General features: G+C 37.1%; 1 protein-coding gene across 6 annotated transcripts in view; it reads left to right on the top strand.

The window, feature by feature from the left end:
- The window catches only part of TBC1D5 (TBC1 domain family member 5), a 318166-nt gene that overhangs the window by 293540 nt on the left and 10205 nt on the right, over window positions 1-14421 (top strand). For all 6 annotated transcript variants that reach the window (XM_053967563.1, XM_053967571.1, XM_053967579.1 and 3 more), the window contains 2 exons: window positions 13114-13193; window positions 13961-14137. In XM_053967563.1, the coding sequence (XP_053823538.1) occupies window positions 13114-13193; window positions 13961-14137 (257 nt within the window). The remainder of the gene's footprint in view (window positions 1-13113; window positions 13194-13960; window positions 14138-14421) is intronic.

The following is a 14421-nucleotide window of genomic DNA, read 5'->3' as shown; positions in this document are numbered from 1 at the left end:
GATGTATTCAGTTGTTCTATCAGATGCTGCCAGCCTCTGTATCTTTATTCTGCAACACTTCTAAACTTGGGAATAGGATAGCCACTGATGATACTAATAAGAAGTAATTTTAGCACAGATGCCTTTGATTTCTTGTATTGTAAGAGACTTGTTGGAGCTCAAACCATGAGAACTTAGAGACTTGAAGTCCATTTGCAGTTTAACAGTCCCACAATGATTCTTGATGCATGAAGCAATAGTTGTATAAGATTAATATACTTTCATTAAATGTAACATTTTTACAATCTATTATTACCTTTGATATGTTAAAATGTTACTGTAGGCTGGATAGTTTGATATTTGTCTCAGAACAGAAGAAATATAGTAAGATAAAAGTCAATGCATTGGGAACAGAATCAGCAAATACACCAGTCTAAAATTCTGCCTACATATTGTCAAGATAAATCTTACAAGAGAAAGTAAACAAAAAGCTTCACTCAGATCAAGTATAAATATTTTTAACCATGTTTTGATAAAATTGCTGGTTTTAAACTGTGTTGAGCTGAACTCTAAATGTTAGTATATTTAGTTATGTGAAAAAAGCACCATTGTTGAGAAATCAGGGCAAAACTGCAATAATTTTAAGATTTATTTATGGCCTGCAATATCTGAGCAAAACAAATTAAAGCTGAGTATTTCAGTGAGTAGAACTAAGCATGTGATAGCTAAGTTTGTCAAGCCAGAAGGTTCAGATGTGAAAACCATATTGTAATTGTATTTTCTTTCATGTGGGTGTTTTACTAGCCACTGTTAAAAACCTAGGAAAAGTTATAAATATTGTATTGCTTGAAAGTTGAGAATTACAGCCTTGAAAAGCCAAGCCTAAACCTCTAACCCCAACAGCTTTAGTCTGATGTATTGTATTGCTTTGCCTTCAGGCACATGACTAATGATGAGATTAGAACCAAGCAAAGGGATAAATTATTAGCTACTGAAATGATGGGGAAAAGATTGCTGTGTCAAGAAGAAAAACTGAAGTCTCTTTCCTCTGGGAAAGAAGACGAGGAGTGTTTAGCAAGGGTATCAGTTCCAAGCATAAACATTTCACCATCTATAGCTGCACCAGAGATCAGAATAAACCCAGACAAAGCTCCTTGAAGCAGTCTGCCTTTCAGCACTGGATTCATGAACTGAAAGCATATGATCTGTGATCGTATCCAGGTGTTAAATTCTCTTTCCCAAATATATTGGAAACAAGACCATTTAGGGCCAGTAGTCTCCCAGGAGAACTGTGGAGTGGTTTGTTACCCTCACAGGACAAGGAAAACCATCCCTTATAGTGCTTTGACTGTGGGGTGTGCTGGGTGCATTGTGACACCCCTGCAACACTCTCAGAGCTGCCAGCCTAGTCTCTTCCATGTCTACTCCCTGTACTTCTTCACAATATTCCTGCATGTCTTGTCAACATCATGGACTATTAACTTTGTAAATTTGTTCTACACTGGTGTGTTTATATCATATAGAGATTAACAGTTACGAGTGATAAACAGCACAAGAGAGACAGAGACACCACCAACCTTCACAACCTCTACACTTGCATCAAATTGATGAATTTAGGTATGCCCAAGTCGCCAGCAGATGATTCACATGAAGGCTGGAAAAAAAACCCGCCACAATTCTTGTTGATGTGCAAAATCCCAGCAGGCTGTGCAAAAAAACGGATTCTCTGGTGTACCGCAGAACACCCCCTGAGGGTTATCTCCAGAGTCCATACACTGCTCAGGGCTTCAAGAGAAGGGCAGCAAAGTAAAACCCAAGAGCATATCTGGTTATTTCTAAAGGGAAAAGTTAGCAAGGGCTGCTACATCTGATTCTCCTCCAGGTATCTGTTTACCCATGAAAATAGCTTTGTTTCAGAAACTGCAGAGAAGAGGAGTTATATCACTCCTCTTGTAAACTGTCAGAACACTTAACTTCAAGGATATTACTTCTTCCTCTGGGGCTGAATTTTTCTGACTTCACCACCCAGCTATTGGCTCATATAGCATTTTTAATAACAAAGTTGAAAATCCTTATTTAATTTACCTATAGGAAATGATAAAGTAATCTCTCAGTATTGTCTTTGCTAAGAAGAACACTGCATTTTATTTTATATGAGTTACTTTTTAGACCAGATTATTTTTTGTGGTCTTCCTTTGAATTCTTCAGGATTTTCATATGTCTTTTCAAGTGGATAATTGTATCAGGATATGCTGTACCAGCACTGGGCCCAGGAAAGTGGTTACTTAGTACAGGGAAGGTCATCTCTCTGCTCTCATGTGGCACTGCTCTTTTTAAACATTTGTAATGCAGCATCACATTAGTGCTCTTTGATACAGTGATAGTTAGAGGTGATAATATGTTATGACCTTTAAAATATGGTGAGTCACAACTTTCTAAACAGAGGCATTTATCCTGTGGGTAAAATCAGGAAATGTTTATTTCCACATGTGTTCCTTGTATTTGATGATATTAAAATTCACTTGCCATTTGGTATTTTAGCTGAATAATTCAGGTAACTCTGTGATGTACTCAGTTTTCTTTTGCCCTTCTAACTGCAGACATAACCATCATATATTTAATGGTTGTCTAAATTGTTGATAAAAACAACTAATTCTTTCAGCAAAGAGACAACATTTCTGTGAATTATGAATATGTCAGTCAAGCAGTCAGGCCTGCGTTTTAAATTTGATAAAATTTAAGTGCTTATTCTTAAAAACCTCACTTTTTTTTTTAGATTGATGTTGTAAACCTGTCTTTTCAAACATTATTACTCAACCAATATTCTTTTTCTTGTAGGATGCATTGCATTTGCAGGTCACGTTATAACAAAACAATATTAATTCAGGCTTATAAAAATGCATATCCAGCAACCATTTGCCACAAAATTATCACAATATCAAACAATTACAGAATATTCTTCTCGTGGTTTATGAGACAGTTGAGGATTTTTTGGCTGTCTTTTCTCAGGTTCTTTCCCTTACAAGGGGAATCCAGATGACAGTCAGATGCAGTTACTTCATTACAGAGTTGATGTGTTGTAGCTGAGAAATTATCAAAATAACCATGAAATTATCTATGCTGTCTTGAATATGAGAGATAGAGTGGCAGTTTTTATTTTGTTCATATGTTCAGAGATGCTTTCATTAAATGTTTATCTCTTTCTGTAAATAAACCCCACAGTCTACAACATGGCAACGACATAATTAACTGCTTGTAATATCAGGGCATGTTACCATGGCAATGAATGATGGTCCTGAAATATTGCTACTTAGTGCAATGGGTAGAAATTAGAAATAGGGGGTTCATTAAAATGGAGGAAAGTCATTTTATGGTCTTGTTCTCCATCTTAGGGCTGTGAATTAGAAAGAACTTTCCTTTTCTTCCCTGTGTCCCTTAGCCACTGGAGTACTGCTCAGGGGAAATTCCTTTTAATACCTCCAAGGACAAATGTCAAAATTAGGTATGTAAAATGGCAATACAGGGAAGTAGATTTTGCTGTTGCTCCCACCTGTTGTCACAAGCTTGCCATAGCTTGCAAAAAAAAAAAAAAATCTGTGTTCAATTTTTTTTTTCCATTATTAAAATGAAGATACATCCAGACTTGTAAACCTGTCATGTGGCTCTGTTCACAAAATAAATGCAGATTATTACTCAGCTAATAGTGAAAAAGTATAGTTGCCATAGCTATCGCTGCTCCAGCATCATCACAGATACATTTTCTTGATGTTACTTTCCCACAAGCACTAGCCTTTTTCAGGAAATGATATTGTCACTGGTGGTTTCAGAAATATGGTAATATTCTTAAACATCTTTCTTTCTGGGAGATACTCTACTGTTAGTGCACATAAATTCCTCAAGGCTCAATGATTCAGAAAGCTGTAATACACCATTTAAGTATTACAATATTATTACTTGTCATAATGTTACTTCTTCTTTGAAGAATTTTGATTGTTTCTTCCTTTCTTGCACTCTGTGAAAATAAAAGCATCAAGCTAGCAAGTGCATTCAGAAAAAAAGATTTTTCCTGGTAACTGGTAAATGTGACATCTGTCTGATGTCTTAGAGCAGATCATGAAAAACTTAAGAGACGTGCACACAAACAGCACTCAGAGGGCCTGATAGTGTCTGCTGGAAGATTCCTCTCTTGTCCTTCACATTGGACATGGGACTGAGTTTGAAATGTTTGTTCAACATGGAGTCAGTCTGGAGTGTCTCAAAGAGCAGAGCTTTTTTACATCCCAGGCTCAAGCCTGTTAAATGGCAGTTCAGGTGACACCAGCTAATGACACTGTCATCTGATACCTTCTGCTGTTCTAGTATCTTTAGGGTTAGGACCATGTCCACGCTGGCCCACAATTAAAGTGCAGCTTCTTAACAAAAAGTGAATTAAAGCCCTGGAGAAGTATCAGCCCTCCCCCTCCATAGGCAAGTACCAATATGAGAGATTATGGAGGTTCTGTATTAACTTGCCAGTTTTGTTCCAGAAAGAAAAGTGCTGAATTTCAAAGTGTTGTCTCTTGATACGGGACAGGAGCCAATCCATCACCACTGTCTCAGAGAGATGAACCTACTATTTGTTTCTAACATGGTTTCAGACCTCCAAGTGTGGGAAAGTTTACCAAATAATTACACACATAGCACAGGAAGTCCTTCTCATGAGAAGCAATTTAAAGGAACATTGGTTCAGTATTAACTTGGATATGCAGATCTTTATATAGAATTTTTTTTTTTTTTTGATGGGCAATTTATCAGGTTATAAAAGTAGAGAAACTAAGGTCATTCCCCACTTGCTTTTGCTTAAGGACAGCACTATGTAAATGCAGATGGTTGCTTCCTCAGCTAGCTGAGATTCAGAAGCAATTTAGCTGCTTTCTTGCTGCAAAGAGCCTCAGCTATAAAGCCCTGAGGATTCATACCAGTTCTGCAGAGTTAGCTCACAGGGTTCTGCACAACACCCTAGAAAGATGTGAAAAGGTACCCAATTATACAGAGGAAACATAAGTCTGCCTGGTTTTATTAATTTCACCTTCATACTGTTACTGCTTAACTTGAACCAGCTGCCAGAGGGAGATTCAGGTGGGTCTCAGAAATATGTTGCTCAATATCCAGGTCTTTAAATCACTTCTTGTCTTGGAGGCAACATCACAAAAACCCCTTAGGTCTGACCCACATCTAGTAAGTTCATACTTAAGCATCATGGTTTCACTAAGCCAAAGCAAATAAATCCTTCTCTGAGCTACCCATACAGGGCTGTTGGCTTTTGCTTGTGGTGAATTTTCCAATTTCAGTCCTGCTATCTGTAATATGTTGCTATGTCCTTCACCAGTATTCCAGTACATCTCTGCCCCTCCACTGTGGATTATGGAAGGGATGTGGAAAAGTGAAGTTTTCATCTCCCATCCTTCTAAACACCACCAGCATCCTGCCTGTGGAATGGCATGTCAGCTCTCAGCTTACATAGATAGCCAGTAAAAAACTGCATGTATTTACAAAATGCCCAGAAATTACGCCATCATAGTAACAAGAAAAATGAAAACCAATCTTTTGAGAGTTCTTTGGATGTGATCACAGTACATCCCTGCCACAAATATCAAGCAGTGCTGGCACTCGTATATTCACTAGCACTTCCTGACATCTCCCAGACAAATATTATTTGGAAGATTTATTAAAAACAGTTCAAAAAGCCACCTTTTCACTGTGATTATTGCAAGCACCATGAGCAAGGAAGAAAAAATACTAAAATAAAGAAATAAAAACATACAGGATATAGTTGCTAGTATAATTTTAGTTGTTGTGTGAAATAACACTTTTAAAGGTTTAATTAGACTGATTTAATTCCTTCCTCTTTTATCAGTCAGTGCGATTGTTATAAGGATGCATTTTATTTTAAGGATCATTTACAAAGGAGAAAAAAGAGGAGGAAGTTGATTTAATGCTTAGTATTTGGGGACTGACATACTGTCCAATACAGATCTGGACACAGTGCGTGTTAAATGTATGCAAGATAGTACTGAATTCTTGTTTTATGTGTCATGTGATATGATGAAAGGTTATGACATTTTTGTAAGGATAAAATGAAATGGAAATTATTTTGCTGCCCTGTGCCGAAATGAAATACTTTAGCATTTGTTGAGGAAGTAAATGCATTAAATGAGTTCTCTTATGCTTGGGACATAATTAAAATAATCCATGGTTTATAAATCCAGTGTGATTAGAAATGCTATCAGTATAAAAGGCCACATCAACACAGGCCCATGAGTCTTAAGGGATTGCTGTATTTGGTTAGAAATAATGATGTAAAATAACTTATAAAAAGAGCATATAAAGAAAGAACATTAGCAAATTTACTAAATCAAATGTAGGAATGTTTACTGGGAACAAGTATTTGTTGTACAGACGTCTTTTCAGACTGTCACTTCTGGTCATTTTACAAATACATATATTTCTTTATATATATATATATATATATATATATGAAGAATAAAAGTGTAATTCTTCATATTCCATGAATTGTAACCACCTTTTTGTCACTTAAGGGTAGCTCTTAAGGTCAGAAACAACTGGTTCAACTCAGAGCGAGCCTCTTTTCTTTCTATAACAACTGTACCAGTCTTGAAAGTCCAGCTGTGGTAGGCACCTACAGATGCTTTCATCCCAGTAGAAAAGGAGATTAAAATAATGAAGCTTACATAGCCCCTCATTACCTGATTAACAGCTTTCCTTGCAACTTTTAGTGAATTCCCATTGCTTCCTCCCTGCTGCTCAATGAGCGTCTCTTTTATACTGAAGTACACTGACAATCCACCCTTTCCTTTCCAGTATCTCTTAGGCAGGGGTTTCTCTTCCAGTTCCAGCTTTAAGGAAGTAAAACCTTAGCAGAAGCTAAATTGTTGTAGGACTAAATTGTTAGTTTCCCCATTATTTCAATAAATATACAGATGTAAGGTATATGTTAAGCATAATCTGCTTACTGTGTGTAAATTGGAGTTCACAGCTAAGAATTGATTGTGTCTTTGAGCAAGAGATGGACGAAATTACTTCATGACGCTTTCCAATCTCCTTCTTTGTACATCTGCAATTCTGTGCCTTGCTATGAGTTGATGATTGGTAACTTTTTACTACTGTTTCTCTGATGTCACAAGCATTACCACACTTCAAATATTGATGAAGTGGTGGTGCTCTGCACAACACATGAATCAGAAGTATAAATACATCACTTATATTCAACACTGTATAAATCATTTATATTCAAATAAATGTTTTGATGAATGCAGTATTTCACAGATAATTTCAGATTTTTAGGATCTTTAAATTCTTTAAGACTCAAATGTTGCTAAGTGGTGCTTTTAATATAATGTGTAATTGTTACTGGAAGTGTTGGCATTCACAGTGAGATAAGTAAATGAAAGGCTGCTTAGCAGTGTTACCTTCATCAACACTTAGATCACAAACACTGTTGTTCTAGAAGGGAATTTAACTCATTTGTATTTTTAATGCTGGAAGGAAAATGCAGTGGTTGGAAACATCCTGACTTGCATTATTAAACAGCAATATCACTATGTCATACAGCATAGTCTTTCTAGAAAAGCCACAAACCAGTGTTAAGGTCTAGAGTTCATTTTTGTGCTCATCTGACCAAGTTCAGGTAGAAAAGCAGTATTTGTTGTGAAAAGAGAGAAAGGTTGATTATCAGAAGCTAAAGTCCCAGTCTGTCCTTCTAGCCCCTTAATGTTCTTGAAGAGGCAGTCTTGCTGTCACTAGTATATTGTGCAGGGAATGTTGGAAACATTTTCTGTAAACCCTGATTTCATAAAGGCAATCAGACGACAGTACTGGAATATGAGTCCAGAGAGTTGGCTGTGCCTTGGCATATGTGGGAACACTGGGATTTTTTTGGCTTTCCTGTTTTGGAAAAATAAAGAGTGTAGAAATATCCTCAGTTCTCTCCTTGCTCCTGCCTACGATGGAACTGAGAAGGTACTTTTGCATTCTGAGTTTGAGCTCTCTTCTCAGTAGTGAAAACAAGGGTGAAAAAAGTCAATTTAACATTACTCTGGACTGTTGCTTGTTCACAAGTCATTGATCAGGAGCTAGTAGTAGAAAAGCAGCATTCGTAATACAGCTTGCAGCTATTTCAAGTTAGCTCCTCTCAGCAGGAGTCGTCTTCCTGGAAAGGCCCCACGGAGACCAGCTTAAAATAGAAATCATTAGGAGGGAGATGCGCTGCAAAAGCAGCAGTGAGAAAAAACAAAGAACCTCAGAGAAGTTTGGTTTTCTCCACATCCATCTGATTTTATGTCAAATGTGCTTTGTGCCTTCATCTGGCAGGGTGTTTGTCTCCCACCTCCTCGGTGGAAGGGAAGAGGTGCAGACTTGTCTTCTGGATGGATGGGCATGAAGAGATGCCTGAGGGGACCTTGTCTACAGCAGACAAGTTTTCCCATTCATCCCAGTGCAGCTCTGGTTGGGTGGTTGGGTTTCTTGCAAAATCTGTATTGAATGCAAGCAAAATTTTCAGTGAAAGTTACTTTATTTAATAAGCCTCTAAAATAATTATGCCAAGCCTAACAGCTTTTCCACATTCAGCGAGGAATGTTTTGAAAAGCCCCTTTCCCTGGCCTGGGAACTCAGCAGTGACTGCTCACACCATCACGGAATATAGAGCGTTTCAATCATCAGAGAGCATAAGCTTTCTCTAATTTTCCTGCCATAAGCTGCTGTGGATGTTTTTCCTCTTTCACTGCTATAGATAGCATGTCTTCAGTTTAAAATTTAGCAATTAATTTAGGGGAAGGAAATAGAAAAAAAAATTACTTCTACAGTGAGTGTGCATGTAAAGTGATTCACAATTTGCCATAACTGTAAGAGCAAGAAATAAAATACATTTCATCTTAATTTTTAGCTGTTTCAACTGTTGCTAACAAACTCACTACCTGCCACAGTGTTTGTCCATATTTTTTTAAAAAAGGACATGAATGCAGTCATTTGCATGTTCTGCTCCGTAGTTGTAGTTGGATGTAAAGTATATCAAGGCAGCTGATCACTCAGGAAGTAATTATTGATTTACTGGTCTGGTATCTATCAAACTTAAACAGGTCTGCTCATTTAAGAATAAGTACCCAAAATTAATTCTAATCCTTTATATAAAAGGCATCCTTTGAGATGTGAATCTGGTTTGAGGGCATCCATCAAAGTGGATAATATTGCTGACTTCTGAAGAGAACAACTGGTTTAACAGCTCTGGTATTTCTGAGGCTTAGTCAGGCTCACAGTCAGGGTATGACAGTTCATTTTGTGGTAGTTGTTTGTTAGCATTATTCTGAAACAAATCCAGAGTCTTGTCTGGTATCTTGTACATCTCACAGCAGTGCTCTGACCACCAGGTGAGAAGTTGCAAAATTCACTTTTTGTTTTCCTCTACTAAGAACATAATTGAATAAAGAAATACTGTATTTTTCTGCAGAAAACATTTGGCATCAGCTAAATGAAATCTTGAAAGAAAGAAAGAAAAAAAAAAAACAAACAAGGCAGTCAGGAATATTTGACCTTAACCTTAATTTTCTTTGTACAATAGGATTTTGATAACTTTTGAATAACAACAGTTATCCCAACAGATGGATATTTATAGCACAGAATCAAACTGGACTCAGTTTTGAATAATATAGATATCACATAATCTGTTTGTTTGATTCATTGTATCAATTTTTTTTTTTTAAGGTAGGAAGGTGTTTTCAATTCCAAATTGACATCTGCAGGGTTTTTTAAAGATAGTTACTTTTTTATTAAAAAAAACAGCTGTGAAGTACTGATATAGAGCAGCAAATAAGGAAAAAAATCAATATGTGGCCAATTCATTCATATACATGAAGCACTTCTCTCAAAGTACAATAACATCTCCTATGAAGGAAGAACAATTAAATTATACATCTCAGCTTAAAGTAAAAGTCCTTCAGCTGAGTAATTTTATATTGATATATATCAATATAGCGCTCTTGAAATAGTATCTTTTGAAGTATTTCCAGTTGCAAGGGTACCTTCTGAGATACAGAAAGGTAAAATAAGCTTTTGTTTGCAATTGAGAGCTTTTTCCCTCTTCATCTCAGCAACTGACTGCCCTATGAGGTCCCCCCAGCAGTGGGAAAACCTTGGATGAGAGTCCCCCAGTGAGGATGCTGTGCCATGGCACAGGTATTCACAGGAAAGCAGCTGCAGAGCACATACCAACTTTCTTGCCATCCCTCCTCTTCTTCCCAACTCTCTTTCCAGTCCATGTGGATTTCAAAGGGGGTCCCAGCAGAAGGATGGCACTCATGCAAGGAGGCACTCATGCAAAATCACATTGCCTGTATGCTTCACTCATCTAAGGATTATTTTTTTAATTCCTCCCTACTCACTAGCCAGGGAAGAAGAATGAGCATTGGTAAATTTGGGTTCCACTTATTTGAAAGTTAAAAAACTTTGCGTTCAAAAGAGATGAGGGCAGCAGATTAGAAGCCACGTGCACGTGCAGTTCATATGCAGAACATATTTAAGAAAAGGATTAATTGCCAATTCCACAAGGAATTCTACCTTCCTCTGTTTCAGTGCGCTAGAAAAGGACATCCCAATTTATGCCTTTATGCCTCAGTTGCTACTTTTTTGGCTGTATTTCCTACCTTTTTGCTCCTAATCTTTTTTCCTCTGAAACTAATATTAAAATCTGGCATTAATCTTGCTAAAGTAAATATATGATGATACAAGCATTTCTATTAATTTTTACTTCTGGGTAACTATCATATTCCATTCATAAGTTTTTAGAAATTTCTCAATCTACTGGCTCATCAAACATGGTTTCAGCTGGGTTTTACAGTGATGATAAATTATTTTCCTTATTTTTTTAAATACTGATTCACAAAACATCTCTAAAGGTCAGTAATAATAGTAGAGTATTTCTACATCATGTGGAATACCATTCAGCTTTTGTTTTCTTGCACTTTTTTCCCAATTTTTTATATTTTCTCCATTAGTCTTCAGCAGGTTGGAGGTTTGCTTTGAATTATTTTCTTGGTCCATCTGCTTAGTTCTTGTGCATGCCCTAATTTTTTAATGTACGGTTTAATTGATGTCGGGATCACACACTAATGGAATACTTTCCTTTCTAATGCTGAGAAATGGAAAAGACAGTTGAATTCAGTGATTCAGGCTGTGGTCAAGCATGGCTGTCCTGCCTATGAAGGCTTTGGACATGAAAGATGTTTCAAATTCTGGATCTTTTAAAAGAAGGCAATCATGCATTCTTTGAAACAGTGGAAAAGAGAATGTAAGTTATTCTTTTGTAAATAAATATAAATATATTTTACTTACCAAATTGAGGGAATATACAATTTAGATATAAAATAAAAAAGCAAGTAAAATGTTGCAATAATTATGGATTTTTCTCAATTCAAGATGCTACATATTTGCAGAAAGATCTGTTTTTTTATTATTTCTGGCCTTCATAATGCAATGTCTTTCTCATGTAAAATTGTTCAATTGTACAACAATTTGACAATTGAACAACATTGCTGCAGGACATTGCTACTGTAATATAGTAAATAATGTGTGCTAAATAATGTGAGCATAGATCTCCTTGTTCAGGCAGGCTGCTTACGCAAAGCTGAGTTGTGGTACCTTCACTGATGCTCTTGACCTCGATCGCATCATCTTGTCAGCTATTGCCTTTCATGGTTCTAGACTCTTTCATTCCTTCTGTGTCTCAGATTGCTTTTTAGCGGTTCATTTAGTACTTAGGCGTTGATCCTTTCTCCTCTTCGCCCTTTCCGTTCCTCCTTTATACCCATTACTGATTTCTGGCCCCAACTCAATTTCAAACTTGTGTTTATACACAAATTTTAAATCTACCTCTCCACTTCTAATCTTTATTCTTGTCCTGTCTCCCACATCTTATTATATTGCTATTTATTCCGTAAACACAAAACTCATACCAAATTACTCAATGCTTTTACTTGAAACTTCATATTGTGTCAGAGTTGGCAGTGTCATCATATTTGTCCTTGTCAGGATCATCTGTTAACAGCAGTTCTGGCTTTTCACTGATTTGGGCCCTGAACATGCAGGATGTTGTTAAAAACAAATGCAATGCAGGTGTGGATTAATAGTACAGAGCTCTAATTGTGAAGTACCTGGATACAGATACTCATGAGCAGCAAAGCATTCTTCCCAAATGAGTGTCACTGAGGGATTTGGGCTCAGTCTGTGTATGTAAGACAGGAGTTGCACAAAGGAGTATCCTGTCATTTTCAGTTGACAGATACCATCTCATTCTGCCAATCTGTCTCTAGGAATTTTTGCTGTTTTCTTAAAGAGTGGGAAAGCAGGAGCTGGGAGGCCAGAGAATGAACTGAATCTTCAGAGTTATTTGAATCTCCAGAATTATCTGGGCTGTGTTGGAGTGTAGCATTGCCTGGGGTTGTCTTCCTGCAAACACTCTGTACCAGGGTAGTAAAATGCATCCTTGAAGGACCATGCTGTGGGTATGGAAGGCAAGAGTCTCCAGAAGTGCTGGTACTACACTGCTCCTTCTGTTAAATAAGTTTTGTTTGACCCTGGGTCTTTTACCTAAAAGAAGAGAATAGAAGGGGAATTAAACTTTTTGTAGTCCTTCGATGAAGAAGAGTATTCTAGCATCTGCAGTGGCCATGGGATCAAGATGAAGATTGCTGTGCTTCTACCTAAAACCTTTCTGTGAGATGCAGCAGATTTCTCTAACTGTTTCTGAATGCTTTCCAAAGTATTTTCAAGTTCAAAACTGTGTGTAACACAGAGGCTGGTGTGGTCTTCTAGGAGCCAGTAGTAGCCTGAGTTCCTTGGTACACAGGGGCAACAGAAAACCTGCAGGAGCAAAGCATTGCTGGAGGCTTCCTGGCAGCAGTGCCAGGCTCAGGCTGGCCTCACCTGTGCAGATAATAAGGTTGTCAGTCTCTAGGTTTGGATACAGAACTGTGTTTGCAGATCACAGAAGTTTGTTTTGAAAGCATCAGTCAGCAGTAAGTAACAGCATGTTTGAGTTTATTTAAGATGTTTTCTCTTTTTATCTTTCTTTTGATGTTATAGGAAATATTCAGGAAGTCATTTTGCAAGAACGCTTGGAAAAAGAAGATGAAATTCTGGTTTCCTTGGCTGGTTTGAAGCAGGTATTACTATTGCTTAGCTTAACCTTCTTGTAACCTTCAGAGCTGTTAATCCTTTCTCCTTTTTTCTCCTATTTTATTCTTTATGTATACTCCTGTTTTGTAGTTCTTGTAGCTGTTTTACTGGTGCATCAAACCTTGTGGTGTATTTTTATTTGTAACAATAAAACTCAGCTATAAAGAGTTCAAACAACTTGCACAGTATTTGCTCCTGTGGAAGTTTTGGAGGCCTCAGATCACAACTGAAGAAGTGCAACACCAAGTGCTGGACTTAAGCCACGCTATCATTTTTCTTAATGCAAAATGTACTTGCTAGACAACAACTACACATTATATAACAACAACTACATTATTTCACTGTGACAACACTTGAATATCATTCAATTAAAGGAAAAAATACTACATACATAAAATGAGAATGCTGCTGAGCATCTGTAGCTCTGATTATACTGCCCTCTGCTTCCTCAGAATATATTTTATGAAGAGCAATGTGACATATTTTAAATCTATAATGGGGCAGGGAGTAATCTAACAGTTTTATTCTCTTTTGATTTCTTGGATAGTTGTTTTCCAGACTCTAATAAAAACCACATTTCACTGTTATTTCTGTCTTTAACCAATACAGTTATGAATATCGACTTGCTTCCTGTCTTTTCAAAACAAATATTTTGGGGAAATGGTGTATGAAAGCAGTCTGCACAGAGCTTTAGAAAATGCAGAGTTCCTCCTAGTTTTTAACTTACATCCTTTCCCTTTCTATTCAACAACAGATCAAGGATATCCTGAAAGGTTCATTGCGTTTCAACCAGAGCCAGCTGGAAGCTGAAGAAAATGAGCAAATCACTATTGCTGATGATCATTACTGTTCCAATAACCAGAACAAGGGGGCAGGTGATGTCCTAAAGGGACCTGTCATGACAAAGCAACAGTTCATCTCAGGACAACAGGTAAAATAAAAACGTCTCAAGCAGGCCATTGACGGCCTTCCATTTTTTGGAGACTTTCTCTAGGACATCCAGACATTATGTGGGACATACCAGCATTCCTGGTCCATATGGAGAGTGGGTTAAAAGTGTATCTCTAGCTACTGCCCTACTGCAATTAATTATTTTTATTGTAGCCTTATGCTCCACACACAGATATTTAAGTCTAAGTGTTAGTTAGTGTTTGGGGCGAGTTCTTTCACGCTGTTGAATCACAGAATCACAGATTAATTTCCTACAAAAAAACG

The sequence above is a fragment of the Vidua chalybeata genome, chromosome 1 (genome assembly GCF_026979565.1).
Source record: "Vidua chalybeata isolate OUT-0048 chromosome 1, bVidCha1 merged haplotype, whole genome shotgun sequence".
Taxonomy (NCBI): domain Eukaryota; kingdom Metazoa; phylum Chordata; class Aves; order Passeriformes; family Viduidae; genus Vidua; species Vidua chalybeata.
The sequence above is the reverse complement of the archived record's forward strand: the minus strand, read 5'-3'. Positions and strand labels throughout refer to the sequence as shown.